The sequence below is a fragment of the Somniosus microcephalus genome, chromosome 25, assembly GCF_052327205.1.
Source record: "Somniosus microcephalus isolate GS21.2 chromosome 25, FLI_Smic_1.0, whole genome shotgun sequence".
Lineage (NCBI taxonomy): Eukaryota > Metazoa > Chordata > Chondrichthyes > Squaliformes > Somniosidae > Somniosus > Somniosus microcephalus.
The window spans coordinates 27815878-27831055 of record NC_141011.1 but is presented as its reverse complement, the minus strand read 5'-3'; the positions used below and the strand labels follow the sequence as shown (position 1 = coordinate 27831055).

At 46.9% G+C, this 15178-nt stretch overlaps 1 protein-coding gene across 2 annotated transcripts in view; it reads left to right on the top strand.

Moving 5' to 3' along the window:
• The window catches only part of zmynd12 (zinc finger, MYND-type containing 12), a 39092-nt gene that overhangs the window by 9999 nt on the left and 13915 nt on the right, over window positions 1–15178 (top strand). For both annotated transcript variants that reach the window (XM_085966955.1, XM_085966956.1), the window contains exons 3-4: window positions 5914–6055; window positions 13066–13237. In XM_085966955.1, coding sequence (XP_085823081.1) covers window positions 5914–6055; window positions 13066–13237 — 314 coding nt within the window. The remainder of the gene's footprint in view (window positions 1–5913; window positions 6056–13065; window positions 13238–15178) is intronic.

The following is a 15178-nucleotide window of genomic DNA, read 5'->3' as shown; positions in this document are numbered from 1 at the left end:
GGTTCATCCCCAGGTACGCGAGACATGGGGTTGACTCGTTCCTGTGACGCTAGGATCTGGTCGACGTGGCATCTCACAATGTTCTCCCCGACATCCACTGTGTACATTAATGGTCCCTGCTGTGTGCATATCGTTCCGGGTTGCCATTTCTCTGTTCGGTAGTCGCGGGCCAAGACTGGTTGTCCTACATTGAAGCTCCTTGTCGGCTTCTCATTGATGTGCTGGAATTGCTTATCCTCAACATTTCTTCGCACATTTGGTCTGAGCAAATCCAGAGGAGATCTCAACCTTCGGTTAAAGAACATCATGGCCGGGGTCTGGTTGGTAACTGCATGTGTCGCATTTCTGTAGGCTAACAGGAAATTGTCCACCTTATGCTGTAGTGGAATTTCATCATCGCACATGGCCCTTATCGCCTTTTTAAAGGTTTGTACGAACCTCTCAGCCAATCCATTTGCGGTTGGGTGATACGGGGCGGATGTGTAATGCCTTACCCCATTCCTTCTCATAAATTTCCGAAACTCTTCGGACACAAACTGTGGTCCGTTATCAGAGCAAATCTGCTCTGGCAAGCCGTTCCTGGCAAATATGGTCCGTAGGACTGCAATCGTTTTCTCTGTAGTGGTTGAGGACATTTTGATCACCTCAGGCCATTTCGAGTGCGCATCCACTGCTATTAAGAACATTGAGTCCATGAATGGACCAGCAAAATCAATATGCACCCGTTGCCATGGAGAGGAGGGCCACTCCCATGGGTGTACAGGGGCATGTGGTGGTGCATTTTGGACCTTCTGGCACCCTGAGCAGCTCTTTGTTAGGTCCTCGATTTGTTGATCGATCCCCGGCCACCACACATAAGCCCTAGCAAGGCTTTTCATTTTCACCCCTCCCAGATGGCCTTCGTGAAGCTCATTGGGCACTCTCTCCCTTAACTTGGGTGGAATTACCACTCGGGATCCACACATCACTGTCCCCTGGCATACTGACAGCTGTTCTCTTCTGGATGAGAATGCTGGCAACAGTGAGTCGCCATGTGTTGGCCATCCCTTCACCGTCAAGTCATATACCCGAGACAGTGTCGGATCATTGTGGGTCTCCTTCTCTATATCCGCGTTAGTTACTGGCAATCGTTCAATTATCGACGAATAAAATATTTCGATAGGGTCCACTGCTGGTGCTTCCTCCACAGTAGGCAGTGGCAGGCGTGATAGCCCATCAGCGTATCCATGCTGTTTCGTGCCCTTATACTCTATTTCATATTGGTTCGCCCCTAGAAAAAGGGACCATCTTTGTAGCCGTTGTGCAGTCATCACTGGAACGCCCTTCTTTGGATTAAAGATGGAGACAAGTGGTTGGTGGTCAGTCAGCAAGGTGAACTTCTGCCCATGCAGATAGTGGTTGAATTTTTTTACTCCCCATACTAGGCTGAGGGCCTCCCTGTCAATCTGGGCGTAGTTGCGCTCGGCTGAGGTTAGTGACCGAGACGCAAAGGCTACTGGCCTCTCCAACCTGTCTGGGAATTTGTGCGACAGCACCGCTCCAATACCATAGGGTGATGCATCACATGCCAACCGAATTGGTAGTGCTGGGTTGAAATGGGCCAACACCTCTTTTGATGTGATCAATTCTTTGCACTTCTGGAAAGCTCGTTTACATTCGTCATTCCACTTCCATGGTACCCCCATTAGCAGTAGGGTGTTCAGCGGGTGTAATACTGTAGACAAATTTGGTAAGAACTTATGGTAGTAGTTCACCAGCCCGAGGAACGACCTCAGTTGTGACACATTTTCCGGTGCTGGAGCCTTGACTACTGCCTCAATCTTTTCAGGGGACTTATGTAACCCCTCTTCATCAATAACGTGGCCACAATACGAGATCTGCTTCTGGAAAAACTCGCACTTGTGGCGATTAGCTCGTAGTCCATATTCCTTTAATCTAGTGAGCACCTTCTCCAGGTTGGCGAGGTGATCACTGTCATTTTCGCCCGTGACCAGGATGTCGTCCAAATAACACTGGGTCCCTGGAATCCCTTGCAGGACTTGATCCATTGCCCTTTGCCAAATAGCCGGAGCCGATGCTACCCTGAACACCAGCCGGTTGTATTGGTAGAGACCTTTATGAGTGTTGAGTGTGAGGTATTGTTTTGAGGCTTCTTCTACCTCCATTTGCAGGTACGCCTGGGCCAGATCAATTTTGGTGAAGTGTTTACCTCCAGATAGCGAGGCGAAAATATCCTCAATCCGTGGAAGTGGATATTGTACTGTGTGAAGGACTGGGTTCACTGTCACCTTAAAATCCCCACAGATGCGGACCTTCTTTGGTTCCCCAGGCGTATTACTCAACGACCTCTTCATTACAGGAACGATGGGTGTAGCCCACTCGCTCCAGTCTACTTTGGACAGTATTCCTGAACATTCCAACCCTTCCAGCTCTGCTTCGGCGGCTGGTCGGATCGCATAAGGCACCGGTCTGGCCTTAAAAAACTTTGGGCTTGCATTTTCCTCTATTTTAATCGTCGCTGTTATGCCTTTTAGTGTTCCGAGTCCCTCCTGGAACACTTCTTGTGCGTCAGTTAGCATTTTTGACAGTCGTCCAGGTGTGACGTCGTCATCCTTTTTGGCCTCAACCTTCAGTGCCTGTATGGAATGCCAATCTAATTGTATCTTCCGGATCCATTCACATCCTAGGGTGGTCCTCCATCTGGCAATACATATAGGTCCATTTTGGGTATTTCCTGGCCTTTGTATATCACGTTCACCCTTATTTTTCCTTTGGGGTAGACTTTTTGCCCCGTGTACGTCTTCAAGACAATCTCTGTAGCTTTCAAGGGTATATGTGAAAATAGCCGCTTGTAGTCCCTTCGGTTTATGACTATTAGGGCTGATCCGGTGTCCAATTCCATTTTCACTTGGACTCCGTCTATCTTGAGCGTGACCCAGATAGTCTGGTGATCCTCCATTTTGATTACCTTATGTAGTTTCAGACAACCCAGCTCCTTGCTTCCGGAGTCTGTATCACTTTTCTGTTCGTCTGAACTACTGTCTATCACCTTATGTACCTTTTTGTACTTCTCCTGTGGAGATTTCTTGCTGCTGGTTTTCTTCCCTGACCTGCAGACTCTTGCTATGTGTCCTGCTTTTCCACACTGTCTGCACACTTGGTCCTTGAACCAACAATCCTTCTGGTCGTGTGTTGTTCTGCCGCAGCGATAACACTTCCCTGCTCCATATGACATTTCATTGGTGCCATATTCTTACGGTCTCCGTTGTATCTCTGCAGCGCCCCGTGTGGCTGCTTCATGTGATACTGCTATGCTGAAAGCCTTGTCCAGCATAAGATCCTTTTCTGATAGAAGCCGTTTCTGGGTTCCTTCACTTTGAAGCCCACACACAAACTTGTCCCTTAACGTATCTGCTCGTCCCAATCCAAACTGGCAGTGTTTCGATAGCTTACGCAGTTCCGTTAAGTACTCAGCATTACTTTCGTCTTTATGCTGGTTCCTTTTGTGGAACTTAAATCTTTCTGCTATCAGCAGCGGTGTGGGGTTTAAGTGGTCCTGTAGGATTTCCACTATGCTTTCGAAATTCTTATTCACTGGCTTCTCTGGGGTTATTAGGTTTCGCAGTAAGCCATAAGTTTTTGCACCCATGGAATTCAACAAAACCAGTGCTTTCCTAGCATCTGGCACTTCATTCGCCCTGCAGTACACCTCAATGCGTTCCACATATGTCGCCCAATCTCCGACTTCATTGTCGAACGCAGCGATACTGCCACTCTTCGGCATCCCTGGATGTGATTAAACTGTCTAAAATGGCGTCTCCTGCGCTCTCCCTTCTTCTCCGCTGGCACAAAATGGTGTCTCCCGCGCTCCCCCTTCTTCTCCGCGGCTCAATGGCGTCTCCCGTGCTTCCTTTCTTTCCCCCGCGGATGCTGTTCAGCCCTTGAGCCCTGGCTGTGCTCTGCGCGTTCTCCTGTGCGCCTCTCTTGTTGCCGCCGCTCGGTCCTGAACCCCGGCTGCTGCTTTACCCTCTCTCTCTTTTTGTTTTCCGTCGACGCCGCTCGGTTTTCAACCCCCGGCTGCGCCCTGTGTGCTTCACCCTCTCTCTTACCCCGTCAACGCTGCTCGGCCTTTTCTGTGCCGTCGGTCGGCTCCAGCCGCCGCTGTCCGGGAAGGGTCTGCGCTGTACCTGTTGCCAGTCTGTTGCTGGATCGTCGTGGCTGGAGAACCAAGCCCAGCTCTCAACAGCCTCCCCTGCGATGTTCACTCTCTGCCGGATGACTGGGCGGTTTCTCGTGGTCGACGCCCGTGCTTCTGACCTCGACATTCTTCCACCGTCCTCCCGGAGCGAATCCTTGAAAGGAAATGCAGAGTTGCAGGTAGATTCGAATCGACCTCGTCGCCACTGTTGAATCCGTGATTCTTAAAGTATGATGTTTTCCAATAACTAGACGGAGGCTGTAAATTAACAATCAACAGGTGTTTACTGGAGGAGGGTAGTCTAAAGACTAACAGTACAGAGGCATGCTCAAGGCTTATATACAGGTGTGGTCACTGCCGGTACTACAGTATACAGGAGCTGTAAATGTAGTTCTCTCTTAAAGGTACATACACTACAATGTGTTTACAAATTGAAATTGAAACCATTCCCTATGTATTGGTGGTTATTGAAGTTGCAAACAAACTTTTTGAAATCCTATATTTCAAATTAGCGTAACTTTGGAAACCGGACAGTGTTGTATCAGACTGCACTAAGCTGCTCACATGCTGCGACAAGTTGCCAGTTTGACTTGGGGCGGTCGCAATGGTGTCAAAAACTGAAAATCTCAGACCTATGCAGCCGGGAGTGCTTTCCTAGGTTTGCATTTTGATCCCTTTCATCTCTCCTGCATCATGCACTGCCTGTTCACAAGAACTGCTGACTTTCAGCCATTCCCAGACTTATGCAGATGCAAGTGCTTTGGAGTGATGCTGCCTCCAGTTTCTCCTCCTTCCAAGTAGACTTACCTGGGCTTTGCTCAATGCTTCTGTACAATAGTAGGTTTGAGATCATGAACTGTACGTGGAATTGAAGGGACGAGCCCACATTTAAGTGTCAACTTGGCTCATTTGGTAGCACTCTTGCCTTTGAATCAGATGGTTGTAAGTTCACTCCAGGACTTGGGCACTTAATCTAGGCTGGCACTTCAGTGCAGTACAGAAGATATGCTGCATTATCTGAGGTGTTTCATATGTCAGGTTAAGCCTGTCTGCCTGTTCCAATTGTTCTGTTGGATGTTAAAGATCCCATGGCACTATTCGAAGAAAAGCAGCGAGTTCTCTTGGCCAACATTCCACCCTCAACCAACATCAAAAACAGATTCATCAGTCATTTGTCTCACTGCTGCTTATAGGACATTGTTATGTGCAAAATGGCTGATGTCGTGTATTGATTGCGAGTTTGACACCAGTCAATACGGTAATGTAATGTGCGAGTTTAACACCAGTAAATACGGTAATGTAATGGGCATTGCATTATGGGAATTACCCGGGAAAGCAGCAGTCAGCCATTTTAGAGAATAAAGAGAACATCGCAGTTAGAAGCCTGTCTGCCTGATTATATGTTTGAATGCGTTCATACAACAGCTACTGTAATAATTTTTTTAATTCATTCATGGGATGTGGGCGTCGCTGGCAAGGCCAACATTTATTGCCCATCCCTACAAATTATCTACAAAGCAACAGTGACTATCACAAAGTAATATATTGTATGGGATGTGCTTTGGGACGTTGCTGAGATATGATAAAACGCAACATAAAAGCAAGTTCGTTCACTTGATGTACATTTGTATTTCTCAGGCTGTGCCAGCATGTGTATGTTATTTTTTTTAAGGATGACATATCAAGAATATGTGCCTGTAATTGTCTTCTCTCAGTGACTTACTGCACCAAGAGGCAGACTGGAATGGGATCCATGAAAAGATTTGCCAGCTCCTGATTCCAATACGGACACCGCCACCGTTCTTCAGCTCTGCGAAAGAGAGAGAACACAGCGATGAGCAGATGGTGCAGAGACAGGTAAACAGTGAGCTGCTTTCATATTTATTGAGATATTTTTCTTCCTCCAATTTTCTCCTGAAGGCACTGACTCATGCTGGGGATATAGTTTCATGGGAACCAGCAGCCCTTTCTGCATATGTGTTCCTAGACAGTGAGTGTTTGCAGGATATTGACCAGGGTGTTAGTACAACCAGGTCAAATCCTGTCTATACCTGAGGTCCATATTAGTACATCTACAGCAGGAGGGTCACTGGATTGTGAACCGGAGTAGAAACTTTTTTCCCCTCCTTAACTCAGGGTGCTGAAGTGAATTTTAGTACTCCCATTCCTATCCTTCCTGATATCATCTAACTCAGCACAGATTGGGGATTGAACCTAGGACCTTGCCAGTCTATATTGCTCAGCCTCTCACTGGGCAGTGCCTTTACCAACTGAGTCATTGGTAAGCATTCAAAATGATGCTCAGTCGTTGAGTATATTCAAGACAGAGATCGATAGATTTTTTGATATTAAGGGATAGTGCGAGAAGGCGGAGTTGACGTAGAAGATCAGCCATGATCTTATTGAATGGTGGAGCAGGCTCGAGGGGCCGAATGGCCTACTCCTGCTCCTATTTCTTATGTTCTTATGATATTTTAAAAATGGCAGCAGCTGGTAATGGACAGATCAAATGCCACTAATGAACGAACCCCAGAGATGATGTCATTCCTTACCTTTCATCATGTGCACTGGGCTTTACAGAGGGAATATGAATCCATAGTAATATCAATTACCCCTCCCCCGTTCTCATCAGGCAGCAGTGTGTTCTGAATAGAGATACTGGAAACAAAACCAATCAATCAGACAGATCAATACTGAGTAACAGAAACAACGATTGGAACAGAGGCTTGCTGCACTCTCTATAATAACCTGTGGTGCTGTTTGTGGAGAGGGAGGGCTGGGTTTTCGGCAGATTAAGTAGACCTTAAAAATACAGTGCCCAGTGAAAAGGGCCGCATCCACAGTCGGGCTTCCCATCAACCAGAATGTGACCTTATGCGTGAAGTAATGCGAGGCAGTGTGACTAGCGTGAACAATAAGCCGACAAGCTCACTGAATACAGCATAAGATACTTCAGGCTCTCCAGGCCTCTTCACTTGATGGAAAAAAATACTATATGACATTCTTAAGCTACAATCCGATTTATTAAGAAATAGAATTAGCAGAAACAAGAGGGCTTGGAGGTCTACATTTTAAACCTGATGGGGCCCTGCTCTGCTACCCTTTGGTACAGATGGTGCTCGAGTGGTCTGTAAAAGTACAGGAAAATTATTGCAGTTATTTGAGAAGGAAGTGAAAGAGCCAAGCTCGGTTCCTCCCGTCGTACCTGGTGGCCCCCAAGTCAGCTGTTGAAGAGTGCAGGCTGATGAACCTTTTTTAAAGTTTCCAGGTAGTTCAGCTGTTTACACCCATTTTACGTGGGTTTTACACCAAATGGCTTTAGACAAAAGTATTTTTCCATTTTCTCTATTCCTGTAACTTCTGTTTATGTATTTCACTAGAGGCAGGAATATAGGTTTGAATCCACTGTAGCTCAAACTAAGGTGATAAAAATAGCCAACTCAGTTGTGTCGGTCCAACATGAAATGAGTCTGTGTCGCAGCCCAGCTTCTAATGTGCGGGCATTCACAACACAAAACTGCCTCCCCTCCTGTTCCCTTGGAAAAGTGACAAGGCTGGTGAGTGTGGGAAATTAAAATTGTCATATTGTAGTGGAGGGTATGCTTCTGAAACTGCATTTCTGGCTCTTTATTGGAGCAGAGGTTTAGGCAGGGAATTCCAGAGTTTAGGGCCCAGGCAACAGAAGGCACGGCCACCAGTGGTTGAGCGATTATAATCAGGGATGCTCAAGAGGGCAGAATTAGAGGAGCACAGATATCTCGGGGCGTTGTGGGGCTGGAGGAGATTACAGAGACAGGGAGGGGCGAGGCTATGGAGGGATTTGAAAACAAGAATGAGAATTTTGTAATCGAGGCGTTGCTTAACCGGAGCCAATGTAGGTCAGCAAGCACAGGGGTGATGGGTGAACGGGACTTGGTGCGAGTTAGGACACGGGCAGCCGAGTCTTGGATGACATCAAGTTTACGTAGGGTAGAACGTGGGAGGCCAGCCAGGAGTTAGGCAAACATGGCGGCCAGTTTTTACACAGCAAGGTCCCACAGTGACTGTAGTGGATGACGAGTGCTCTTCCAATAGTGCCATAAATATTTTACATCCACCCAATCAAGAGACAAGGCCTCGGTTTAATATCTCATCCAAAAATGGCACCCTCAACAATGCAGCATTCCCTCAGTACTGCACTGGAGTGTCAGCCTAGTATATGTGCTCATGTCTTGGCCTTGTGCGCAACCTTGGAGTTGTATTTGACCCTGAGGTGAGCTACTGAGTGCATATCCGCTCCATCACCAAGACTGCCTATTTCCACCTCCGTAACATCGCCCGACTCCGCCCCTGCCTCAGCTCATCCGCTGCTGAAACCCTCATCCATGCCTGTTACCTCTGGACTTGACTATTCCAACGCTCTCCTGGCCGGCCTCCCATCTGCCACGCTCCATAAACTTGAGCTCATCCAAAACTCTGCTGCCCGTATCCTAACTCGCACCAAGTCCCGTTCACCCATCACCCCCTGTGCTCACTGCCCCGTGTCCTAACTCGCACCAAGTCCCGTTCACCCATCACCCCCTGTGCTCACTGCCCCGTGTCCTAACTCACACCAAGTCCCGTTCACCCATCACCCCCTGTGCTCACTGTCCCGTGTCCTAACTCACACCCAGTCCCATTCACCCATCACCCCCTGTGCTCACTGCCCGTGTCCTAACTCACACCCAGTCCCATTCACCCATCACCCCCTGTGCTCACTGCCCGTGTCCTAACTCACACCCAGTCCCATTCACCCATCACCCCCTGTGCTCACTGCCCGTGTCCTAACCCGCACCAAGTCCCGTTCACCCATCACCCCTGTGCTCACTGCCCCGTGTCCTAACTCGCACCAAGTCCCGTTCACCCATCACCCCCTGTGCTCACTGCCCCGTGTCCTAACTCGCACCAAGTCCCATTCACCCATCACCCCGTGCTCACTGCCCCGTGTCCTAACTCGCACCAAGTCCCGTTCACCCATCACCCCCTGTGCTCACTGCCCCGTGTCCTAACTCGCACCAAGTCCCGTTCACCCATCACCCCCTGTGCTCACTGCCCGTGTCCTAACTCGCACCAAGTCCCGTTCACCCATCACCCCCTGTGCTCACTGCCCCGTGTCCTAACTCGCACCAAGTCCCGTTCACCCATCACCCCCTGTGCTCACTGCCCCGTGTCCTAACTCGCACCAAGTCCCATTCACCCATCACCCCCTGTGCTCACTGCCCGTGTCCAAACTCGCACCAAGTCCCGTTCACCCATCACCCCCTGTGCTCACTGCCCCGTGTCCTAACTCGCACCAAGTCCCGTTCACCCATCACCCCCTGTGCTCACTGCCCCGTGTCCTAACTCGCACCAAGTCCCATTCACCCATCACCCCCTGTGCTCACTGCCCCGTGTCCTAACTCACACCCAGTCCCGTTCACCCATCACCCCTGTGCTCGCTGCCCATGTCCAAACTCGCACCAAGTCCCGTTCACCCATCACCCCGTGCTCACTGCCCCGTGTCCTAACTCACACCAAGTCCCATTCACCCACCACCCCTGTGCTCACTGCCCCGTGTCCTAACTCGCACCAAGTCCCATTCACCCATCACCCCCTGTGCTCACTGCCCCGTGTCCTAACTCGCACCAAGTCCCGTTCACCCATCACCCCTGTGCTCACTGCCCGAGTCCAAACTCGCACCAAGTCCCATTCACCCATCACCCCCTGTGCTCACTGCCCCGTGTCCTAACTCGCACCAAGTCCCATTCACCCATCACCCCTGTGCTCACTGCCCGTGTCCTAACTCGCACCAAGTCCCATTCACCCATCACCCCTGTGCTCACTGCCCCCTGTCCTAACTCGCACCAAGTCCCATTCACCCATCACCCCTGTGCTCACTGCCCCGTGTCCTAACTCGCACCAAGTCCCGTTCACCCATCACCCCTGTGCTCACTGCCCGTGTCCTAACTCGCACCAAGTCCCATTCACCCATCACCCCTGTGCTCACTGCCCCGTGTCCTAACTCGCACCAAGTCCCGTTCACCCATCACCCCTGTGCTCACTGCCCCGTGTCCTAACTCGCACCAAGTCCCATTCACCCATCACCCCCTGTGCTCACTGCCCCGTGTCCTAACTCGCACCAAGTCCCATTCACCCATCACCCCTGTGCTCACTGCCCGTGTCCTAACTCGCACCAAGTCCCATTCACCCATCACCCCCTGTGCTCACTGCCCGTGTCCTAACTCGCACCAAGTCCCATTCACCCATCACCCCTGTGCTCACTGCCCGTGTCCTAACTCGCACCAAGTCCCATTCACCCATCACCCCGATGTTCGCTGACCTACATTGGCTCCCGGTCCGGCATTGCCTCAGTTTTAAAATTCTCATCCTCGTTTTCAAATCCCTCCATGGCCTCGCCCCTCCTTATCCCTGTAACCTCCTCCAGCCCACAGCCCTTCGAGATCTCTGCGCTCCTCCAATTCTGCCCTCCTGCGCATCCTCCTATGTAATTATCTTGTGCTCTGTTGCCCAGCAAAGATCAGTCAACTCAGAACGGACTGAGGATCAAATCTGGGTTCTTCTGATCTGTATGACATAGTGCTACACAGGGTGGTGGCTTTACCTGCTAAGCATCAGTGGACCACCATTAATTTAAAAAATGTAATTTTAATTAATTTAAAATTAAACACTAGAGATCAGCCTCATGGCTTTTCTTTGCACTGCCTCCCAAACTTCATTGTCTCCCTTCCGTCCTAAGACTAGAATTGGACACAGTACCCAAGGTGTGGTCTGATGAGAGCACTATACAGTTTGATCATGACTTGCATTATACTCATTTGGTTATATAGTTTAATAATGTATTCATTTTGTTGCTCGTTGCTCTGCATTAGTTGGGTATATTGAGTATCAAGTCAACCTAGACTCCTAAGTGCCTTTCAACTTCATCCTTAACTATTTTAACACTATTCATTGAATATGTTTGTCACCCATTTTTGGGACACTACAATTGGCCAAAATGTCCCTGCATTAATAAGGGTAAAAAAAAATCAGCCAGCGCTCTCACTCCTGATTGTTATTCAGTGACCCTTGAAGGAAAGTGCATTGATAAGTATAGGATCAGACTCAGCTGTGATACTTTTCCACAGTTGAATTGAAGGGATAATTACTAGTCCTAGCCCTTTTCGGGCTACCCCGAATCAGGCGTATTCCCCAGACGTTCACCTTCAACTAAAGTTAGAGATAGCCGAATCCTATAAGACGCTTAATTGGGTCTAAAGTTCCAGACTATCTCTCCCTAAAGGAAAGGAATGACTTGAAGATGTTACCGTCCTCCAGATAGCACTTTTAATAAGTTTAACTAGACTGTAACCTTCCGGATATTATGAGGATCCGGAATACTCCCCCAGAATTCTGTAACTCCTCACCAAAGAGTGTACAGAGATTGAGTTTGCGAGTTTGATACAGAAGTACTCTGAGACAATTCTAAAAAAATATAGATTTATTAAAGAACCGACATATATTTAACAGCTGGTGATTTCAGTCGCAACATTAACAGTTCTAAAAACCAATAGCTTACAATTCTTATTCTCAAATCTTAACTTCGTTACATTTTTACATTTCTTACTTATTTCTAATCCAGGATATCCATCAAAATCAAATAAAAGTACCTTTTTGATCCCCGAGACTCAGAGTTAAAAACTTACAGAGCCTGCCTCTGAAGAGTGAGAGAATCGCTTTGCCCCTTTCAGCGACATCTGGCTTCCTATCTGAAAGTTCCATATTCTATACTCTTTCTCAGTGGTATATCCTTTGAAGTTTTCTGCTGATATAAGCTAATTATCTCTAGTCATATTTCTGTTGACTTCTTTCTACTCTTACCGTCAATTCAGCTGTTAACTTGCAGACTTCTGTCTCTACCTTTAGGTGTTCAAAACTTTATCATAAAAAATGGTTATGACAGATGTAGCTATTTGATGCCATTCTTACGAATTTCTTCCATTCAATTCTTAAATCACCTCAGCTGGTTATAAGCAGACGTCGTGTCTCCTAACTGTTCCAAGTTCAATACAAAAACCATGTGATTACTTGGTGCACCTATTGATGTAATATTTACAAAGTCTTCTGTTTGTACCTTTTACAACATGTAAATTAAAAACACTTCAACTAGGGTGTTCTATGCATTTCTTAGCTACTATTAAGAATTATGTCTCCTGTCTTTCATTTGATGTCATATTTATCAAAGGCACATGATTCTTTAATGTTCTGTGTTTCTGTTTGAAGTGTTAGTTTATAACACTTTAAACTGGGTAATGGTATTGTGTTTCTCCCAAACTGCAGACTTTCTGGAAGCAACCCTTTGCTTCTTCAATAGGGCCACTGTTTTAGTATCAACAACTATTCCCATTTCAAAAGCTTGTATGGTGTTTACAGCTTTGTGTCAACACTTCATCTTATCTCAGAAGCCTGTATTCTGTTTACAGCTCGTGTTGTTGAGGCTTTTAGATTTTTAACCTCAGTTTGCCATGTTTTAATAAAGTCAAAATTCTGTTCATAGGATGGTGTATTTTTCTGAAATATGGCTATTCATTTACAGAATAGCCTGCCAACACTCACTGTCTAGGCTTACACATGAAGAATGGCACTTGGTGCAGTAATGGAGTGCTGCCATGCTGTGTACATAGAAGAGCCTTCAAGGGAGGAGATGGGAAAATTGGAACAAACAAATGTAGCTTCTTTCATTGACTGTCTTGTGCCTGGTGCCTCTCAGTAATTCTATTAACTGGCTGCTACGTTAGAATAATTCCTTTGAACAAAAAAAATCTCAACATTTATTGTTGATGCTTGACATTTGACATTTTGCTGTTTTACAGAAACACCTCATTGAGCTGACACGGACGGTGGCCCAGAAGCTTCTTTTCGAGGGTAAACACGAGGAAGCTGTCCCTGGAGCCTTGCAGTCTCTGCGCTTTGCGACCGCTGTTTATGGCAGCACCTCTGCTGAACTAGTGCCATCTCAATTACTCTTAGCAGAGGCCAGTATTGGTAAGAATGTCTTGGGTGTTATGGGGGGCTTGTCACCTGTGTGGAACTGTACAATTATTAAACTGCATCAGCCTAAACTGTGCAAGGTCATCCACTTTGGACCTAAGAAAGACAGATCCAATTATTTTCTAAATGGTGAGAAGCTAGGAACTGTGGAGGAGCACAGAGATTTAGGGGTGCAAGAACAGAAATAACTAAAAGCTAGTGGATAGGTACAAAACTAATTAAAAAGGCTAATGGAACTTTGGCCTTTATCTCAAGGGGACTGGAATACAATGGGATGGAAGTTATGTTACAGTTATAGAAAGTTCTGGTTAGGCCTCATTTAGAGTAGTGCAGTTCTGGTCAGAGCACCTCAGGAAGGATATATAAGAACATAAGTCGTAGGAGCGGGAGTAGTCATTTGGCCCCTCAAGCCTGCTCCGCCATTCAATAAGATCATGGCTGATCTGATCTTGGCCTCAACTCCACTTCCCTGCCCGCTCCCCATAACCCTCGACTCCCTTATCATTCAAAATTGGAGGGGGTGCAGTGCAGATTCACCAGAATGATACCTGGGCTAAAAAGGTTAGATTCTGAGGGCAAGTTGCATAGACTAGGCATTTATTCAGTTGAGTATAGAAGATTAAAGGGTGGCCTAATTGAAGTGTTTAAGATGATTAAAGGAGTTGATATGGTCGATACAGAAAAGCTATTTCCTCAGTCAGTCCAGAACAAGGGGTCATAAAATTAAAATGAGAACGATGCCATTTAAGGGTAATATCAGGAAGCACTTCTTCACACAAAGGGTAATGGAAATCTGGAACTCTTTCCCTGTAAAAGCTGTTGAGGCTGGGAGTCAATTGAAAATTTCAGAACTGAGATTGATAAATTTTTGTTAGGCAAGGATATTACAGAACCAAGGCGGGTAGATGGAATTAAAATACAGGTCAGCCATGATCAAATTGAATGGCAGAACAGGCTTGAGGAGCTGAATAGCCTTCTCCTGTTCCTGTGTTCCACAAGCTAATATATTGTTCAATCATTCAAAGGGGAGAATATGCAGTGCTGTATCAAGATTATACTTGATTGTTAATGAGGATATGTACTCCTCAGCGTAGGGTGTACACCCTTGATTTTCTTCCCATTGGTATCTCTAGGTCCCACTGGGTATCTGTCCCCAAAGGAATGAGTACACAGCCTGTTCTGGGCCCTCTGGCAGTACCCTGTGCAGCTACTGCAAGGAAACAGTTCATTGAGGACTCACCTCCATACGATCTGCCCTCTCACTGAGGAACAGTGTGTGCCACAGGAAATATCAAAGGAAACAAAAACAACTTGAATATATAAAATATAACTTAAAAATATAAAAACACGGACCAGAATCTTCTGTGTCTCTTGGGCACCATAAATGGGAAAGTGTTCTATTTGCCACCACTAATGCCAACAATAAAATGTGTTTCTGCATTCTCCTTACCCAGGGTACACTAGGAACAATTAGTGACCATCCCATTTCCTTACAGAGGCTTACATTTTTTTTTGGTTACACCAGAAGAGTACAGAGGCAACACATTTTAAAGAAGTTTCCAATTTTCTTCTACTCTTCATTTCTTGCCTTCCCTTACAGTTCCTTTATCCACATGTCTGCTCTCTACCTCAGTGGAGTTTCAAAAATTAGTTTGTTCCACAGCGACCTTTGGATTTATTTTAAGATCCACTTTCGGTACATGATCAGCTATTAGCAGATAATGTTATGACATTTAACATTGAAAACTTCTATTACACTGCCACCAATAGGTGTAACTGGTACTGCAGCTAAATGTTGATGCATTCATAATGCTTTTCCAATGGACAGAAGACAATGAAGGGATGTGTGGCACTGGGCCAGTGTCCATTTCAACATAGCGGGGCAATGGGAGCGGAATAGGAGGGGTAGGTGGGCAAGGGAAGGGAATAAATTGA